The sequence below is a fragment of the Eulemur rufifrons genome, chromosome 15 (assembly GCF_041146395.1).
Source record: "Eulemur rufifrons isolate Redbay chromosome 15, OSU_ERuf_1, whole genome shotgun sequence".
Lineage (NCBI taxonomy): Eukaryota > Metazoa > Chordata > Mammalia > Primates > Lemuridae > Eulemur > Eulemur rufifrons.
In genome coordinates, this window is record NC_090997.1 from 62,444,549 (window position 1) to 62,461,081 (window position 16,533).

A 16,533-nucleotide genomic window follows, 5' to 3' on the forward strand; every position below is an offset into this window, starting at 1 on the left:
CTTTCTAGTCTGTCTGTCTTTCGTAATTAATCTTTTTTCTCTCCAGGTTTAGCATCTTCTCCCTCAGTTGTGTTTAGACACAACTGTGCAGCCAATATTTTTGAGAGCTATTCTTCCATACTGACCTTTTGTTTGGTGGATTTTTAATTAAGAATTGTTTCTGGTTTTTTTTCAAGCTTAATATAGAGGGATGGTTTAATATAATATATGGATGGGTTTAAGCATTCCTTTCTAAAGTACCGGGTAAAAATAGTTGATTTTTTTGAATCATATTTGCAGGGTGTGGTGTCTATCTGAAGAACATTTTACTTTAAAAGGAAAGATGCTGTCTCCAAATGAGAAAAAGTTAGAAAAACTGGATCCATTTTATCGACCTTCAGTGTCCAAGCAGAAGACCAGTGCAGAAATCGTAAGTGAAGCACGAAATGCATTAAGAACAGTTAGAACCCAAAGACCATTTACACCACAGGAAGACCAAAGGAAACTATTTGGACCTGCATCTTCAAGAACAACAGAAAATAGACCTCCTTCCTCCTTCAGGTATATGACATTTCATTTTTATGTACACTCGGATATTTAAGCACCAGGTTACATTTTCCCTTAATTCTAGTTATGGATAGTTGGGATTTTTTAAAATAAACTTTACTTTTTGGATTAGTTTTAGGTTCACAGCAAAATTGAGTAGAAAGTACAGAAATTTCTCCCATATCCCCTGCTCCCACACATGCGTAGCCTCCCCCATTATCAACATCCCCCAGCATTTGTTACAATTGATGAACCTACATTGACACATCATTAGCAACCAAATACTATAGATTATGTTAGGGTTCACTCTTGGTGTTGTACATTCTATGTGTTTGGACAAATTTATAATGACATGTGTCCACTATTATAGTATCATACAGAGTAGTTTCATGGCCCTGAAAATCCTTTGCTCTGCTTATTTATCCCTTCCCCCCCCAACCCCTGGCAACCACTGATCTTTTTACTATCTCCATACTTTGGCCTTCTGTAGAATGTCATATAGTTAGAATCATACAATATGTAGCCTTTTCGTTTTGGAGTCTTCCACTTAGTAATATGCATTTAAGTTTGCTCCATGGTTTTTCCTTGTTTGAATATCTCGTTTGTTTTTAGCACTGAATAATACTCCCTTATCTGGATATAGAATGATTTATGTATCCATTCACCTACTGAAGGACATCTCAGTTGCTTCCAAGTTTTGGCAGTTACAAATAAAGATGCTTTAAACAACCATGAATAATTCCTAGAAACTTTATAGTTAAAAAAATGTGTAAGTTTTATGTGGACATGTTTTCAACTCCTTTGAGTAAATACCAAGAAGCATGGTTTCTGGATCATATGGTAAGAGTATGTTTAGTTTTGTAAGAAACTGCCAAACTGTCTTCCAGAGCAGTTGTATCATGTTGCATTCCAAACAGAAGTGAACGAGAGTTCCTGTTCCTCCAAATTCTTGCCAGCATTTGGTATTGTCAGTGTTCTAGATTTTGGCCATTCTAATAGGTGTGTAGGAGTATGTCATTGTTTTAGTAGACATTTCCCTGATGACATATGATGTGGAGCATCTTTTCATGTGCTTATTTGCCATCTGTATGTCATCTTTGGTCAGGTGTCTGTTAAGGTCGTGGCCCATTTTTTAACTGCGTTGTGTTCTTACTGTTGAATTTTAAGAATTCTTTGTATATTTTGGGTAATAATCCTTTATCTTATATGTCTTTTGCAAATATTTTCTCCCAGTCTGTGGCTTTTCTTCTTCTCTTGAAGGAGTCTTTTTTAAGGAGTAGAAATTTTTAATTTTAATGAAGTCAAGCCCATCAATTCTTTCGTTCATGAATCATGCCTTGGTGTCATATATAAAAAGTCATTGCCATACTCAAGGTCATGTAGACTTTCTCCTATGTTATATTCTAGTAGTTAAATAGTTTTATGTTTTACATTTAGGTCTGTGATCCATTTTTAATTTTGTGAGGGGTATAAGGTCTGTGTCTAGATTCTTTTTTTGCATGTGGGTGTCTAGTTGTTGCAGCACCATTTGTTAAAAAGGCTACCTTTTCTCCTTTGTATTGCCTTTGCTCCTTTGTCAAAGATCAATTGACTGTATTTATGTGGGTCTATTTCTGGTCCCTCTATTCTGTTCTGTTGATCTATTGTCTGTTCTTTCACTAATACCACACTCTGTTGATTACTGTAGCTTTATAGTATGTCTTAAAGTCAGGTATTGTCGGTTTTTCAAATTTGTTCTTTTTCAATATTGTGTTGGCTATTCTGGGTCTTTTGCCTCTTTATAGGACCTTTAGAATCAGTTTGTTGATATCCATGAAATAACTTGCTGGAATTTTTATTGGAATTGCGTTGAATCTCTAGATCAAGTTGGGAAGAACTGACATATTGACAATATTGAGTCTTCCTATCCATGAAAATGGAACATCTCTGCATATGTTATGTTCTTTGATTTCTTTCACCAGGTTTTTTAGTTTTCCTCATATAGAGCTTGTACATATTTTGTTAGATGTACACATAAGTATTTGATTTTTGAGGTGCAAATATAAATGGTATTGTGTTTTCATTTCAGTTTCTGCTTGTTCATTGCTGGTATATAGAACAGTGATGGACTTTTTTTTTTTTTTTTGGTATTAACTTTGTATCCTGCAACCCTGCTGTAATCACTTATTAGTTCTAGGAGCTTTTTGTCAGTTCTTCAGGATTTTCTGCATAGATGATCATGTCATTTATGAACAAAGACAGTTTTATTTCTTCCTTCCCAAATCTGTATGCCTTTTCTTTCTTTTTCTTGTCTTATTGCATTAGCTGGAACAGCCCATATGATGTTAAAAAGCAGTGATAAGAGATAACATCCTTGTCTTGTTCCTGATCTTAATGGGAAAACTCTTGAGTTTCTCACCATAAAGTATCATATTAGCTATAGGTTTTTTTGTAGATATTCTTTACCAAGTTGAAGACGTTTCCTTTTATTCCTTGTTCTGAGAAATTTTTTATCATGAATGGGTGTTGGATTTTGTCAAATGCTTTTTTTGCATCTATTGATATGATTAGGTGTTTTTTCTTCATTAGCTTGTTGCTGTGATGGATTACATTAATTGATCTTCAAAATAGTTGTTTTTTTAAGTTTGACTCTTGTTCAAGATTCCTAAAACTCATCCTAAACTTTGGATTCAGGAAGTTGAAATGGTTAATCATGGTTGTCATACCAACTTTATAAAATCATGTGAACAAAGCTTTTAAGAAATGACTGTATATATTTCTTCTTTTCATTATTCAATATTTTTCAGTCTTTCTAAAAGTAACCAAAAGTCTTGTTAATAAAATGTTTTAAGTACTATGACTCTAAAATTTTTTTTTCCTCAAGGCAAAAACATTGGATACTTTTTTTTACTTGTTTTTCAGCTAGAGTTAACTAACATATACTAGAAATAAAAGAAATAAATTTTCACAAACTAACACTCTGCACCATCTCTTATGCTAGCCTCCATGCATCCAGTTTTGAGTCATCCGATTCCAGGCCTATCTCTGGCACACGTCTCAGTCCACTACAGCTGGTGAGTACTTTATATTACCACCAGTACTTTTTATTATGTTGTGAAATGAAATTGGCCAAAAATACTTGGAATCAGTGCTTGTAAATGCTAAGAATAGATTATATTACATTGACCTAAAAGTACTAATAATTTAATATGAAAGCAGATTCCTTTATATTTTTCAAGTATAATGGTTAGTATCTAATGAAACATTTCTATAATTCACCTATAGTTTGATAATAAAGAAGAATTTTAAAACTATGTAGTAACTTGGTAAACAGTGTTTCACAGTGTTTTGTTTTCTTAAAGAGTTATATATTATTTTCTTAACAGTTATATGTACAAAAATTGTATATAATTGATATTAAATTTATATATATTTTACAGCTATATTAAAAATTATGTATAATATAGTCAAAGATTTGTTACAAAACAACCAACAAAACTCCGGCTGTCTCTTGTCCCCTTATTCTTCATTGTTCCCTCCCCAGTGGCTTTCACCTTAAACTCTTTTGACTCATTTTGTTGGGATTTCCATCCAGACTTCTAAACACCACATTGTCTTGCTGCTTTCTGACTTATGAGCTTAAGGAATTGTGTAATGACTTCCCACTAAGGAAGATGAAGATTTAGCTGTTTACCTCCCATCATGACACATTCACCCTTTCTGTCCCCACTATGACTGCCGTCAATACATTAGATATACCATAACTTCGGTTAGATCTGTTTTCTCTGACTATGATTAACCCTGTTCATAGATGATCCTTGAATTAATGATGATTACTTCTCCTTTCGTGTGCCACTTTTTGTTTTCCTTGGTGTTAATAAATTGCCTTACTTTTTTAGTTTTGTATATTGCCATCTCAACCCCAAACTCATGGCCAGTGATCTAAATCTCCCTTTGTGTTCAGGCACATGAGGTATTCTGTCGATTCACTTCCTCGGAGGAGAACTCTCCACACATCCCTCCCAACCACTTGCCCTGGGTACCCCTGCACAGCTCTCCTCGGGCACCCTTCACCATCATCCTGGGGAGCCAGCTTCTTCCTCCTGGGCTGACTTTTTCCTGTTTCCTGTATCCCAAGTCCTCTTCCTTGATTCACTCTGATTTGGGTGGAGCATTCCCTCCCATAGCTTCTTGAGAAAAGATGCATGGGAAGTAAATTATTTGAGACCTTGATTCCTGGTTTTTGCCCTCTGAAAGTTTGTAGGAATTTTCTTTTTGTTCCCAGTGTTCTGAAATTTCATGATGATGGGCCTTTGCATGAGTCCAATCTCATCCGTCACACTGTCACATACCTGTCACATTTGAAGGGCCCTTGCAATGTGGAATCTTGTGCCCTTCAGCTCTGGGAAATGTCCTTAAATTACTTTGACAGTGTTTCCCCTACTTTTTTGTTCCGTTTGCTCTTTTTAGAATTTATTATTCGAGTATAGGATCTTCTGGACTGGAACTTCAGTTTTTTTATTGTCTCTTTTCTGTTTCACAATTTTGTTTTAGGAGAGACTTTATATTCTAATCCGTTTATTGATTTCTTTTCATATCTGCTATCATATTTTTAACTTTCAAAAACACTTTTTTCCCTGTAAATTATCTTTTATATAGTGGTCTCTTCTTGTTTTATGGTTGCAGCATCTTATTCGAGTATATTAATTGTAGTTTTATTTTGTAACTAAGTTTTCTTCTCCCTTTGTAGTCTCTGTTGCATTTTTATGTTTGTTTTTGTCTCTATTTTTTATACTAGCAGCTCCTTTTGGTGCCTCATGCTGCTTGTTTGGCTGCTGTTAAGAGCGGGAGCGTGTGGATGGGGTTGGTCAACCTACAGATGTTATCTACCCATACCTACAGTTAGGGGGATCTGGCTGGGCTGTGTTGTCGGTGACACCCCAACAGCAGTATTTTTAGGGCTTTCCTTATGGGTTAGTCACATTCCCTGTAAACAAGTATATTCCCAGCTCTTTTCTGGAGGTTAAAGGCTGGTTGCTAGCTTCTAGGAGCCAGGTGCAGGAAGAAGGTAGGCATGCCTAGCATTCAGGATGTAAATATTCAGTTACTATCCATGTTTATGACAAGAACTCTGCCACTCAACAATAAGGCTGCTTATTGTAATGGTGCCCTTACTTACTGACCCCAGTTAGAGACCCCCTGTTTTACCTGCTTAGAGAATATGCCTTCCATCTTCTCTTGGGCTCAGTAGCCTGACTGCATGGAGCTGAGAGGGAAGGAGTTACACAGAATTTCAGGCAGCCCTCCTTGTTTTAGCCACTCCTCTCTTTATACTTCTGCTACCAGAAGAACTTGATGATACCAGTTCCTTTGATTTGCATGGGATTGGGGTATTAGTCAAGCTGCTTCTCAGTTTCCATTACTATATGTGTGTGTATGTGTATGTGTGTGTATATGTTTGTTCTTGATGAACTATTTGAAAATAAGTTGCAGACATTATGATACTTCACAAAAATTTAAGTATACATTTCATATGAACAAGGACAGTCTTCTACATAACCACAATACTATCATCACAGCTCAGAAGTTTAGCATTACTCAGTAATACCATTTAATGCATAGTGCATGTTTAAATGACCCCAATTGACTGAAGATATATCTTATATTTTTAAAATGCTTACCAGAATGCCTCTGTGAGGAAGATAATACTTGTTCTTATATTGCATATGACAAAAATGCGATCCCCAAATAGTAAATATGAATCAATATGCAATAAATAATTTGCTAGCTATTGCTGACACATGGCTTCTTGCATCCACGACCTGGGAAACCACTTGGGTTTTGAGCCAGCTACAGCATGAGGGCCCAGTTTGGTAGCCCAATAGATCTACCTTATGGTAGAGTGGCTCTTTGTTTTATGATTCTGTGATTTGATTCCTATAAATTGCTTTCAAAATTACTATAGTTTTGCGGGGGGACTCATTCAGTTTGGGCCTACTCTTCCCTAAAAATCTTTATTTCTAGAGTTAATCTAGTTCTTGTCAAACTGGTACAGTTCTTGGACTACAGGATTAGGTGTTAAACTAAGGTAGCATTGGCATTTGCCTCTGTTTAGGGCCATTGAACTTAAATTTTTTTCCTGTAGAATGGCTTGGTACTCTGTTCTAAATAAAAGTAGCCTAAGAAATCCCCATTTTAAGTAAAATGACTGCTTTAGTTTGAAATATTTTTGTTATAGTAGCTTATGTAAGGGTCTTAAGTATATTTCATATTAAACAATAATTAAAATTTGGGGTCCCAGTCAAAAAATTTTGAAAATGGCCTCATAATACCTGCCCTTCCACCTTCTTTCCTCTTTTTTACTTCACTTTTTAAAGAGTCTTTTTTTTACTATGGTAGCCACTAAATTGACAAAGTGGGGAGAAAAGGGGACATTGGAGAGAGGGAGTGGGGAGAAGGAGACACCTGGGGAGACAGAGGGAGACAGTGGAGGGGGAGTGTCTCATGGTTCAGGGACACAGTAGCCGAAGGAGTTCGTGAAGACCTACCCAATTGAATCTCAGTGCTTTTTGGATCTAGGACACTTTCTTAGACTAGTTTGCCTTTTAATAATTCTTTAACCAGCAGTGAGTCAGGGAAGAGGAACCCAGAGAGCAGCCCATTTCAGCTCCTGCACTGAACAGATTAGCTAATCTCTGTTCTTTTTTTGTTTGTTTGTTTGTTTGGTTTGGTTTTTTTTTTTTTTGAGACAGGGTCTTGCTCTGTCACCCAGGCTAGAGTACAGTAGCATCATCATAGCTCACTGTAACCTCAAACTCCTGGGCTTAAGTGATCCTCCTGCCTCAGCCTCCAGAGTAGCTGGGACTACAGGTGTACACCACCATGCCCAGCTAATTTTTCTTTTTCTTTTTTTTTTGTAGAGATGGGGTCTCGCTCTTCCTCAGGCTGGTCTCAAACTCGTAGCCTTAAGCCATCCTCTCACGTCAGCCTCCCAGAGTGCTAGGATTATAGCATGAGCCATTGTGCCTGGCCTAAACTCTTTGTTTTTGTACAGTTACCTTCTCTCTCTCCCCTTCCTATCTGGCCTTTGCTCCCCAATACCCTTCAGTAGGCAGTGGGCCTGGAAAAATGGAAAAGCTGATGTTCCTGGTTCTTGATTGCTCAGGCTGGTTTCTCTTAGCACCTGTAATCATACCAGGCAGAGGGGAAAGCACTGTAATTTGCACATAAATGATAATGTTCCATTAACATTTGTATCTACCTGCTATACAGGTGTGCCGGGTACATCCTTTTTTTTCCTTAGCAGCTCCCTACCGTCCCACAAGAGCAGAGACCTGGGGCAGTTGAGTGGCAGTTACTACTATTTTCATTCTGCTACTCTAGTTAGCTGGTGTTCAAATGTGTTTATACAGAAATAATTGCTCTTTTACTTTGGATTGTATAAAGTTAGAGAACAAGTGTGACCATGTGAATGAATAGGAAAGTTTGTCTTTCATCAGTATCACCATCAAAGCAGAATTCTCCCTCTGTTTTCTAAACCTACAAAGCTCAGTCATGTAAGCTCCAAATATATATATTTTTAAAAGCCTTTATAGGGAAGAATATTCAACTTTTTAGTATTAATAACATACAGCAAAGACATAGATCATAAGAATACAGCTTGATACATTTACACAAACAAAACATCCTCAGTAACTAGCATTCAAAAAGAAAAAATAGATGACTACCAGCATTACCAAATAGATCATCTCTAGAGTCAGAAAGTGCCATCATGGCCCCTCTCGGCCACTGTCTCCCCAGGGCAACTACCATCCTCCTCTAACAGCATAGGTGAGTGTGAGCTGTTTTTTATATTTTACACGAACCAAGCTCCAAGTATTTGACAAGTGCAAAAGGGACTTAGGAACTCATGTAGACCTTGTGGTTGGGGGCGATCTAGATTAAGAAAAGCAGAGTTGAGTCAAAGTAGTGTTTTTCTTTTACTATTTCTGAAAGGAAGGGTAAATTACAACAGTAGGTCACATGCTGAGAGTGACAGTGGAGCCCAGAGCACCTGTGGAGAAAATCACAGTTACGGACGTGCATGCAGGATGGCCACATCTCAAAGGCTGTGTGCTTGGGAGAATTTTTAATATTTGCTTTCTGAATTCTAAGATGCCTTTTCTTGCGTGTGTGGGTGTTTGCCTGTGTGTTCTGCTGCTTTACAAACTAAATCGTGGGCAGCTTTCTGAGGTGGGATGTTCCTGACTCCCTTTTCCAGTCTTCATGTAGGATGGGGGGAGACCCCACCTGGCAATCCAGAGGGGCCACGGAGCTGGGCTGAGTCACAGCCAGCCGGATCCCTTAAATGCCCTGTGATTTGTGTCTTCCTTGACTGGGTCATTCTGTGAACATAGTCTTTGTGCCTTCAAAGGACTGTCGCAGTTTCATCAGCCAGAACAAATCTTAAAATCCAACTTTCCTAGCGTCCTTAATCACACTCAAGTCACTGGTTAACGCCACGAAACAAAAGTGGGCCAGGTAAGGTTCCTAAGTGAAAATTTAAACTTACTGGCAACAGTCTCTGATTTCTGAAATTAACTGAATTTTATAAGAAAAACATTTTGCTGATTTTCTTCATAAAAGCCATTTTGCTCCACAATGTGGAAGAACATTTTATAGAATCTGGCATGAAAGAAATTGTTGACTTGTGTAGTAGTTTTCTCTTGGAGAATTAAAAATGCTTTCCATATATCACTTTATATTCTAAGTAGTCCAGTGTAATGCATATTTAAGTGAGATAAATTATTTATTAAAGGTCAGTAGTAAAAAGGAACTAAATTTTCACTGTACAAACAATTACTGATTTTGCACCAAGAAAATAATGCCTTTTATCAAGGAGCAGTTGTGGGGCTTTATCTTGCTCTCCAGAGATGATTCAGTTACTCTCTTTTGGGGAAAAATTAGCTTTCCAAACTGTATTTCCCTATCTATAAGATCTTTTATTTAGCACCTGAACACTTATAATGGTGCAGGTGTCTACAAAAGGAGCCATTTACTTTACCTGCATTGTGGTTATTTGGCAGATTTCTCCATCTTCTTTTCCATTTCCAGGGTACCTGCAGAATATAGACATTTTTGAGTTAAGAAAACCTCATATCTACCTTCAAAACTGAGATTATCCTATGTATTTCACCATTCATAATTACATATAAAACACTTACTTTCCTATATCATGTATGTTCTTAGCTTTTCTGTTACTATTAGTTTCATGGTCACATTCCTATGAATATTTTGCAACAAATAGGGGAAACTGAAAAGTAAAATGACTATTTAATACACAAATATAGCACAATTTATACAAACAAGTGTTATCTCCTTCGAACAGACACCTCAGAATCCAGTATCTTTATTCTAGGAAGGTTGTGTCGGAGGCAAGGGCCTTGACTTTTGAGAAGAGTTAAAAGTAACTTGGAACCAAATCTGTATTTTAAAAAGGGTGAGTGACTTGCATAGGGGAGGGAACTAGCATTTCTTAAGCTTCCATAACAGGAATTGTATTTATGTCAGTGACGCTATAAGGGGACTACTGTCTCCATGTTATAGTTGGGCAAGTTCAGAGACGGGAATGGCCTGCACAAGTTCACTTAACTAGTAAGAGGATTCTACTCCAGGTCTGTTTAATTCCAGAGTGATTTAGTCATTCTTTTATATTATGCCAAATATTTTATTTACCGTTTTTCTAACTGTGTTTAGGAAAATGTGTCTCCAATGTTATAAAACCAATTTTGGGGGGGCTCTGATTTATAAACTGATTCTGGGTGAAAATGAGCAAGAGTAAATAAAAAGTATTTTGAAGAATGTCATCATTATTGAAATAAGCCACTTCTTTGAAGGAGAACTCTGATGTAGATGTTCTATTAGTGTATGCAAGAAAAGTGTTTGTCATGTGTAATAGATGACTTTACCCATTTTTCCAAATGATATGACTTGAATTTCACACTGTATTTTTTAAAAAATCTGTTGATTAACTTACTGGATAGTGAGTCACTCATTTCACATATTATAGAAGTGACTTTAGGAACATTATCTTCATTATTTTTGGTTAGAGAGCTAAAAGCACTGTTTCCTTAAGTTTGGTCTTTCATAAAAAAATAATTGTGCTAAAGTTAGGGGCAGGAAGCATAGGACCACCAGGCAACACTAAAACCTTCCGTAAGGTTCTGGCACCCACTTGGAGGCCATCACCATCGATCATAGGGAGCTTTGGGTGGCACAGAGCTTGGTCCAAATGTTTTCTAAAAGTTTTTAAGGAATTAGAATTTTGTCAGTAATGTTCCTTTTCTAAGGGTATTAACATCAACACCTATGAAAAGAAGGGAGGAAAAAAGTATCAGCATAGAATTCTTGAGATGTAAAAAATAAAGTGTTTTTATATCGTAAGTCAAAGACAACTTCTTGCTTTTATGTTTTGTGACATTTTAATCTAAATTAAAAATTTTGATATTATTAAAAAATACTTTTGTGACGTCCAAAATATGTAACGGGAACACTTATATTACACATAATTCTTGGCACATATAGGTGCTCAATAAGTATTTTCTGAGCTGAATTAAACACAAAAATTTGCAATGTATGTTGAACATATTATATTTAATTTTATAAAGCCGGGAGTGGTGGCACACGCCTTTAGTCCCAGATACTCAGGAGGCTGAAGTGGGAACATCACTTGATCCCAGGAGTTCAAGCTGTAGTGAACTATGACTATGCCACTGTACACCTGCCTGGATGACAGAGTGAGACCCCATCTCAAAAAATATATATATTTATAGTCTCTTATATGGATAATATCTGTTTGCAAGTGTGGATAAACTATTTTTTTTTCAAATATGCTAAGCCTTGTAGCACAGTAGTTAATGCAATATAATTGACAAAGACAATTAAAAGGTGTTTTCTTATATATCTCACATTAGGTAAGATGGGCCAGTGACACAGTAGGTGGAGCTAGGGGCTAGGATGAAACCCAGCAGAGAGTCCTTGTGCTTTTCTAGAAGGGTCAGGGCTGGCTCCAGGGTGGTGAGTCTTATTTGAGACCCCAAAACTCATGCCAATAATTTCAAAAATCTCTTTCCAGAAACCAAAAGCTCCAGCATCTCCCACCACAGAAGAGGATCCCTGCTTTTCCTTTCCCAAACCACCATTGGACCCTGCGAAGATTAGAAGAATAAGCAGTGCCCGGGCTCGGTTATTCAGGGCAGCCTCCCAGGGGGCCCTTCTGCCGGACAGATCCCTTCCTCCCACTGACTGTAAGCCCATGTAACCTCCTTTCAACTCTGGGAACAGGCATGTTTCTTGAATTTGCACACAAAAGCTATTTTTATATGTTTTTTTCCTAACCCCAGATGATTTTTACATTAACTAAGACTTGGTTAATATTGGGCAAAAGCTGGTTAAGAAACGTTGTTCATATATTTTTCTGGGTGTTTATAAAGAATATCTAAATACCACAGTTTTTTAAGAGACATAACTTGATAGGAAAAGAATATTAGTTCAAATGTTTCCTAATGGATGGTTCACATGTATCAGAAATAAATGATTTTTAAATTAGAGTTCAAAAAGTTGTTAATTTCATTAGAAAATTAATGAGAATTATAAGATTGTTACAATGTACACTGAGCTTGGGTCTTTGATAATACCTTTCTGATCGCATGTGACTATGTAAGCAAAACTTGAATGGGACTTTTTCTACTGCCACAGAACTGCCGCCAGGTATCTAAACCTGGGAAAGACCTCACATCCTAAGAAGTGCCACCAACAATTGGAATCACCCACCATCCAGGGCATACTAAAGGTTTTCCAAACTGCAAGAAAGGACCCACTAGTGGGATGACAATCAATTTAGTGGCTCACATCAGCATTTAAAAAAAAATGAAGTAGAATAGAATATAATGGAAAATATCAGGGTATATTACATACAATAAGGGTAAGTATTGCTTCAGGAGACTTTACTTCCATCTTCTGGGTGTGTTCAGGGTCATATTATAAATTGATTTCTTTCTGTGTGTGGTCAAAAAAGTTGGAAAACTACTTTACCAGAAGCTGATAGAACTGGCTCTTCCTCAGTCAACAAGGATTTTTTTTTTTTTTTTTTTTTTTTTTTTGAGACAGAGTGTCGCTTTGTTGCCCAGGCTAGAGTGAGTGGCGTGGCGTCAGCCTAGCTCACAGCAACCTCAAACACCTGGGCTTAAGCAATCCTACTGCCTCAGCCTCCCGAGTAGCTGGGACTACAGGCATGCGCCACCATGCCCGGCTAATTTTTTTTTTCTATATATATTTTAGTTGGCCAGATAATTTCTTTCTATTTTTAGTAGAGACGAGGTGTCGCTCATTGCTCAGGCTGGTCTCGAACTCCTGACCTTGAGCGATCCACCCGCCTCGGCCTCCCAGAGTGCTAGGATTACAGGCGTGAGCCACCGCGCCCGGCCAGTCAACAAGGATTGATGAAGAGAGAGAGGTTTACAGTTAGAGAGAGACACAGACGGTCTGAGGAGAAATCCCGAAGATTACAAGTCTCCACCTGAGCATCATACTTGTTTGACACATAAGCAGTTTTGTTTTTTCTTTTTCTTTTCTTCTGTTTTTTTTGAGACAGGGTCTTACTCTGTTGCCAAGTCATGAGGGGAGTGATGTCAGCCTAACTCACTGCAACCTCAAACTCCTGGGCTCAAGTGATCCTCCTGCCTCAGCCTTCTGAGTAGCTGGGACTACAAGCACACACCACTATGCCCAGCTAATTTTTCTATTTTTAGTAGAGATGGGGTCTCAGTCTTGCTCAGGCTGGTCTTGAACTCCTGGCCTTAAGTGATCCTCCCCCCTCAGCCTCTCAAGGTGCTAGGATTAGAGGCTTGAGCCACTATACCCGGCCACAAGCATTTTCTTTTGATTAGCTGCTAACATTTAAAAAGTAAAAGACTCTCATGGAAGAATCCAAATTTATGACTTCTTGTGAAAAATCAGAAAATCTGGCAGCCCTGGGTCCCCATTCCATACAGCTCCGACGGGGAATGATTGGAGCTGGGTAGTCCCCACATGCAGCTCAGGGTGTGAAATGCAGTTCACCAGGACTCCCCAGCTTGTGTCACTTACTTGCCTATCTGATCCCTGAGTAGATGAAGAGGTAGAGCCGAGGAGAAAAGAAGACAGGAAGTGCAGGTGTGTGCGCCACACCGTGATGCCGTGACCGAGTGTATCATTAGGCAGCTTGCTTTACCTTAATGTGCCAGTTTGTCTGTCTTCTAATACAGCCAGTCTGGTATCTATTGAGCCCCTACTATGTGCCAGTCGTCATTCTAGGCTACAGGTCCTGCCTCAGAGAGCTTACGGTCTAGGGAGGGGAGGTAGACATAACAGGAGGACAAATACATCAGATAATTTGCATTCTGAGGAATGCTCTGAAGAAGATAAACAAGATAACGGGATAGAGTGCCTGTGGCAGGGGTAATCTGCTTTAGCTCAGGTGGCTCTGAAAGGTATCTTTGAGCAGGTGACATCTGAGTTGAAATGTAAATAATGAAAAGGGGACAGCCATGTAAAAAACTGTGGATCACAATGTCCACACTGAAGGAAAAGCAAGTTCAAAGGCCTGAGATGAGAGCGCGCTTGCTCCGGTGTGGAGGACTTTTGAAGTCCAGGTGGCTGGAAGGTGGCTGTGGAGAGAGCCGAGGCCAGAGAGCTTGCAGGGCCTCGGAGCATGGGAAACGGACCAGCTGCGTCCCACTTGCAGTGAAAGGCCGGGGCAGGTTTAAGTCAGGGCGAGACAGCATGATGTGTATTTTTTTCCTCAACAGCAGTTCTCAACTGCAGCTGCACATTCGAATAATCTGAGGAACTTTTCAGAAGTTCCATCACGGGGATCTCGTGTCTGAGTAGGTAGATCAGAGGGGATTGGTAATGGCGGGAGCAAAGTGCTTGCCAAGACGAGAGGGGCTGGGATCTGGAGCCAGGGGCACTGCTTATGAACAGGACTGGTGTGAGGGCGTCTCCTCTGTTTATTCGTGTCCTTGCTTCTGAGCTTGAATGTTGTCTGTTTGCCGAGTTTAACTCCTGGGAGCTCACATTGGGAACGCTGCCGCTGGCCAAGCCATTGACATTGATGTGAAGATGACTGTAGAGATGAGGGTTTTGCCTGCTGTCCTCCTCGGTGTCTCCCCAGTGGCCTGGCTCCTTCCCTCCCGGGCCACCTGGCCCTTGTTTGCATGCTCTGGGAGCTGCTGTCTATGGCTGTCATTTCCCAGCACTGGGGACAGCTTCACACCTCCGAGATGCACTGAAGCGTGTCTTTGCTGTAGTTCTTTCATCCACTGTTTGCAGTTGCCCCACTTCACCATTCATCCCTGAGGGCTGTGCCAGCACTCAGGAAATAATGGCAGCAAAAACTTATTGTCATTTTGAAAGTAAGTGTTACCCAATTATAAAAATATTTGAGCACTCCTGTCTTAGAATCATTGCTGTTTTAATAGGGTCTCCCTGGGTTTCATTCCGGAGTCTCTATTGTTTAGAAAGGGTAGCCTTGGTTGGGTAACTGAGGCTGGAGAGGCAACTGTGCGTAGAGACAAAGGGCGTCCCTTCACTTGGTGTGACGTGGTTTGTAGCTGGCACTACCTCACAGGCAGGGCCAGAGTGTGGTGGCAGGTTTGGAATTCCTGGTTTAGAGAATGAAAGGGGAAGAGACGTGAGTAGCCTTCTCCATAGGGCCAGCAGTTTCACTGCCTTGTGTTCAAACAGGTTTTTGGCTGGAGGTGGCGCCGCTGTGATCGCCTCCCCAGTTATTCAAGCCAGGCGGAGACCTCAGCACAGTCAGCACCTTCTCACTGATCCCTGAGCCCCCACAGCTTCCTAAATCTCTCCTGAGCCTGCATTCTCCTGTCCCCCACTGCCACACTGCCATTATGGCCCTTCGCCTCCTCCCTGTCTGGCTCCTCTCAGGCCTGCCCTGAGCTCACTGGGGCGCTGTGCTGGGCTGCAGATGGGTCCACAATGGCCCTCAGCACATGGAGCAGCCAGCGGAGCCTGGGGAAGCCAAGTTCCCACCCAGGCTGAAAGCAGTGGCCTGACCTCTTTATCCCAGGGGACCATGAGAAATGATCATTTTTTGTGTGTCCTATAAAGCACAAGAGGTCAGGAAGCAAATAAAAATCAGAGTGGGCCAGGCGTGGGGTCTCACGCCTGCAATCCCAGCACTTTGGGAGGCTGAGGTGGGAGGATGGCTTGAGGCCAGGAGTTCGAGACCAGCCTGCGCAACATAGTGAGACCCCCATCTCTAAAAAAAAAAGAAGAAAAATTAGCCAGGCATGGTGGTGTATACCTGTAGTCCTAGCTGCTCAGGAGGCTGAGGTGGGAGGATCAATTGAGCCCAGGAGTTTGAGACTGCAGGGAGCTATGATCATGCCACTGCACTCCAGCCTGGGTGACAAAGCAGGACCTGTCTCTATTTTAAAAAATCAGATTGTACCATTTCCTTGCTGAAAACCCCTTCAGAGGCCTTGTGCCTACAGGAATATTTGCCAAACTGAGTTCCAGGGAATTCCGGGTAACACTTTCTGGCAAGATGTTAATAGCTTTTGAAAAAGGTGTCAGTATTCAAATAAGTCAGGGAAGCACTGCCTACTCGTCACCCTCTTAATACAGTGTCTGTGCACGTGAGCATATTAAAGGTTGGTAAAGCCATCTGGTAAAGAAACCTGCGTAATTTTAATTCAACACAGCATCTCACAAACCCACCTGACTGTGGAGTCTCTTTTGGGAGCACAGGTTGGGAAACACCTACTACAGAAGTTGGCAAACTTCTGTACAGTTTTTCTGTAAAGGGCCAGATAGTAAGTAAATATTTTAGACCTGTGGTCCATATGGTCTCTCTCTGTTCATCCTGTTCAACTCTGCCATTGTAGCACGGAAGCAGCATCAGCTGATTTATGGCCAGTGAGATTTAAATTTCATATACTTTTCACTTGTCACAAAATATTCTTTTGATTTTTTTCCAGCCATTTAAAA

At 39.8% G+C, this 16,533-nt stretch overlaps 1 protein-coding gene across 2 annotated transcripts in view; it reads left to right on the plus strand.

The window, feature by feature from the left end:
* Window positions 1-279: 279 nt before the first annotated feature.
* Window positions 280-16,533, plus strand: part of ARMC2 (armadillo repeat containing 2) — a 100,453-nt gene continuing 84,199 nt past the window's right edge. The window contains exons 1-3 of one of the 2 annotated variants that reach the window (XM_069488294.1): window positions 280-540; window positions 3,506-3,578; window positions 11,618-11,789. In XM_069488294.1, coding sequence (XP_069344395.1) covers window positions 323-540; window positions 3,506-3,578; window positions 11,618-11,789 — 463 coding nt within the window. In that variant the 5' untranslated portion in view covers window positions 280-322. The remainder of the gene's footprint in view (window positions 541-3,505; window positions 3,579-11,617; window positions 11,790-16,533) is intronic. The other variant, XM_069488295.1, reaches the window with a different exon arrangement.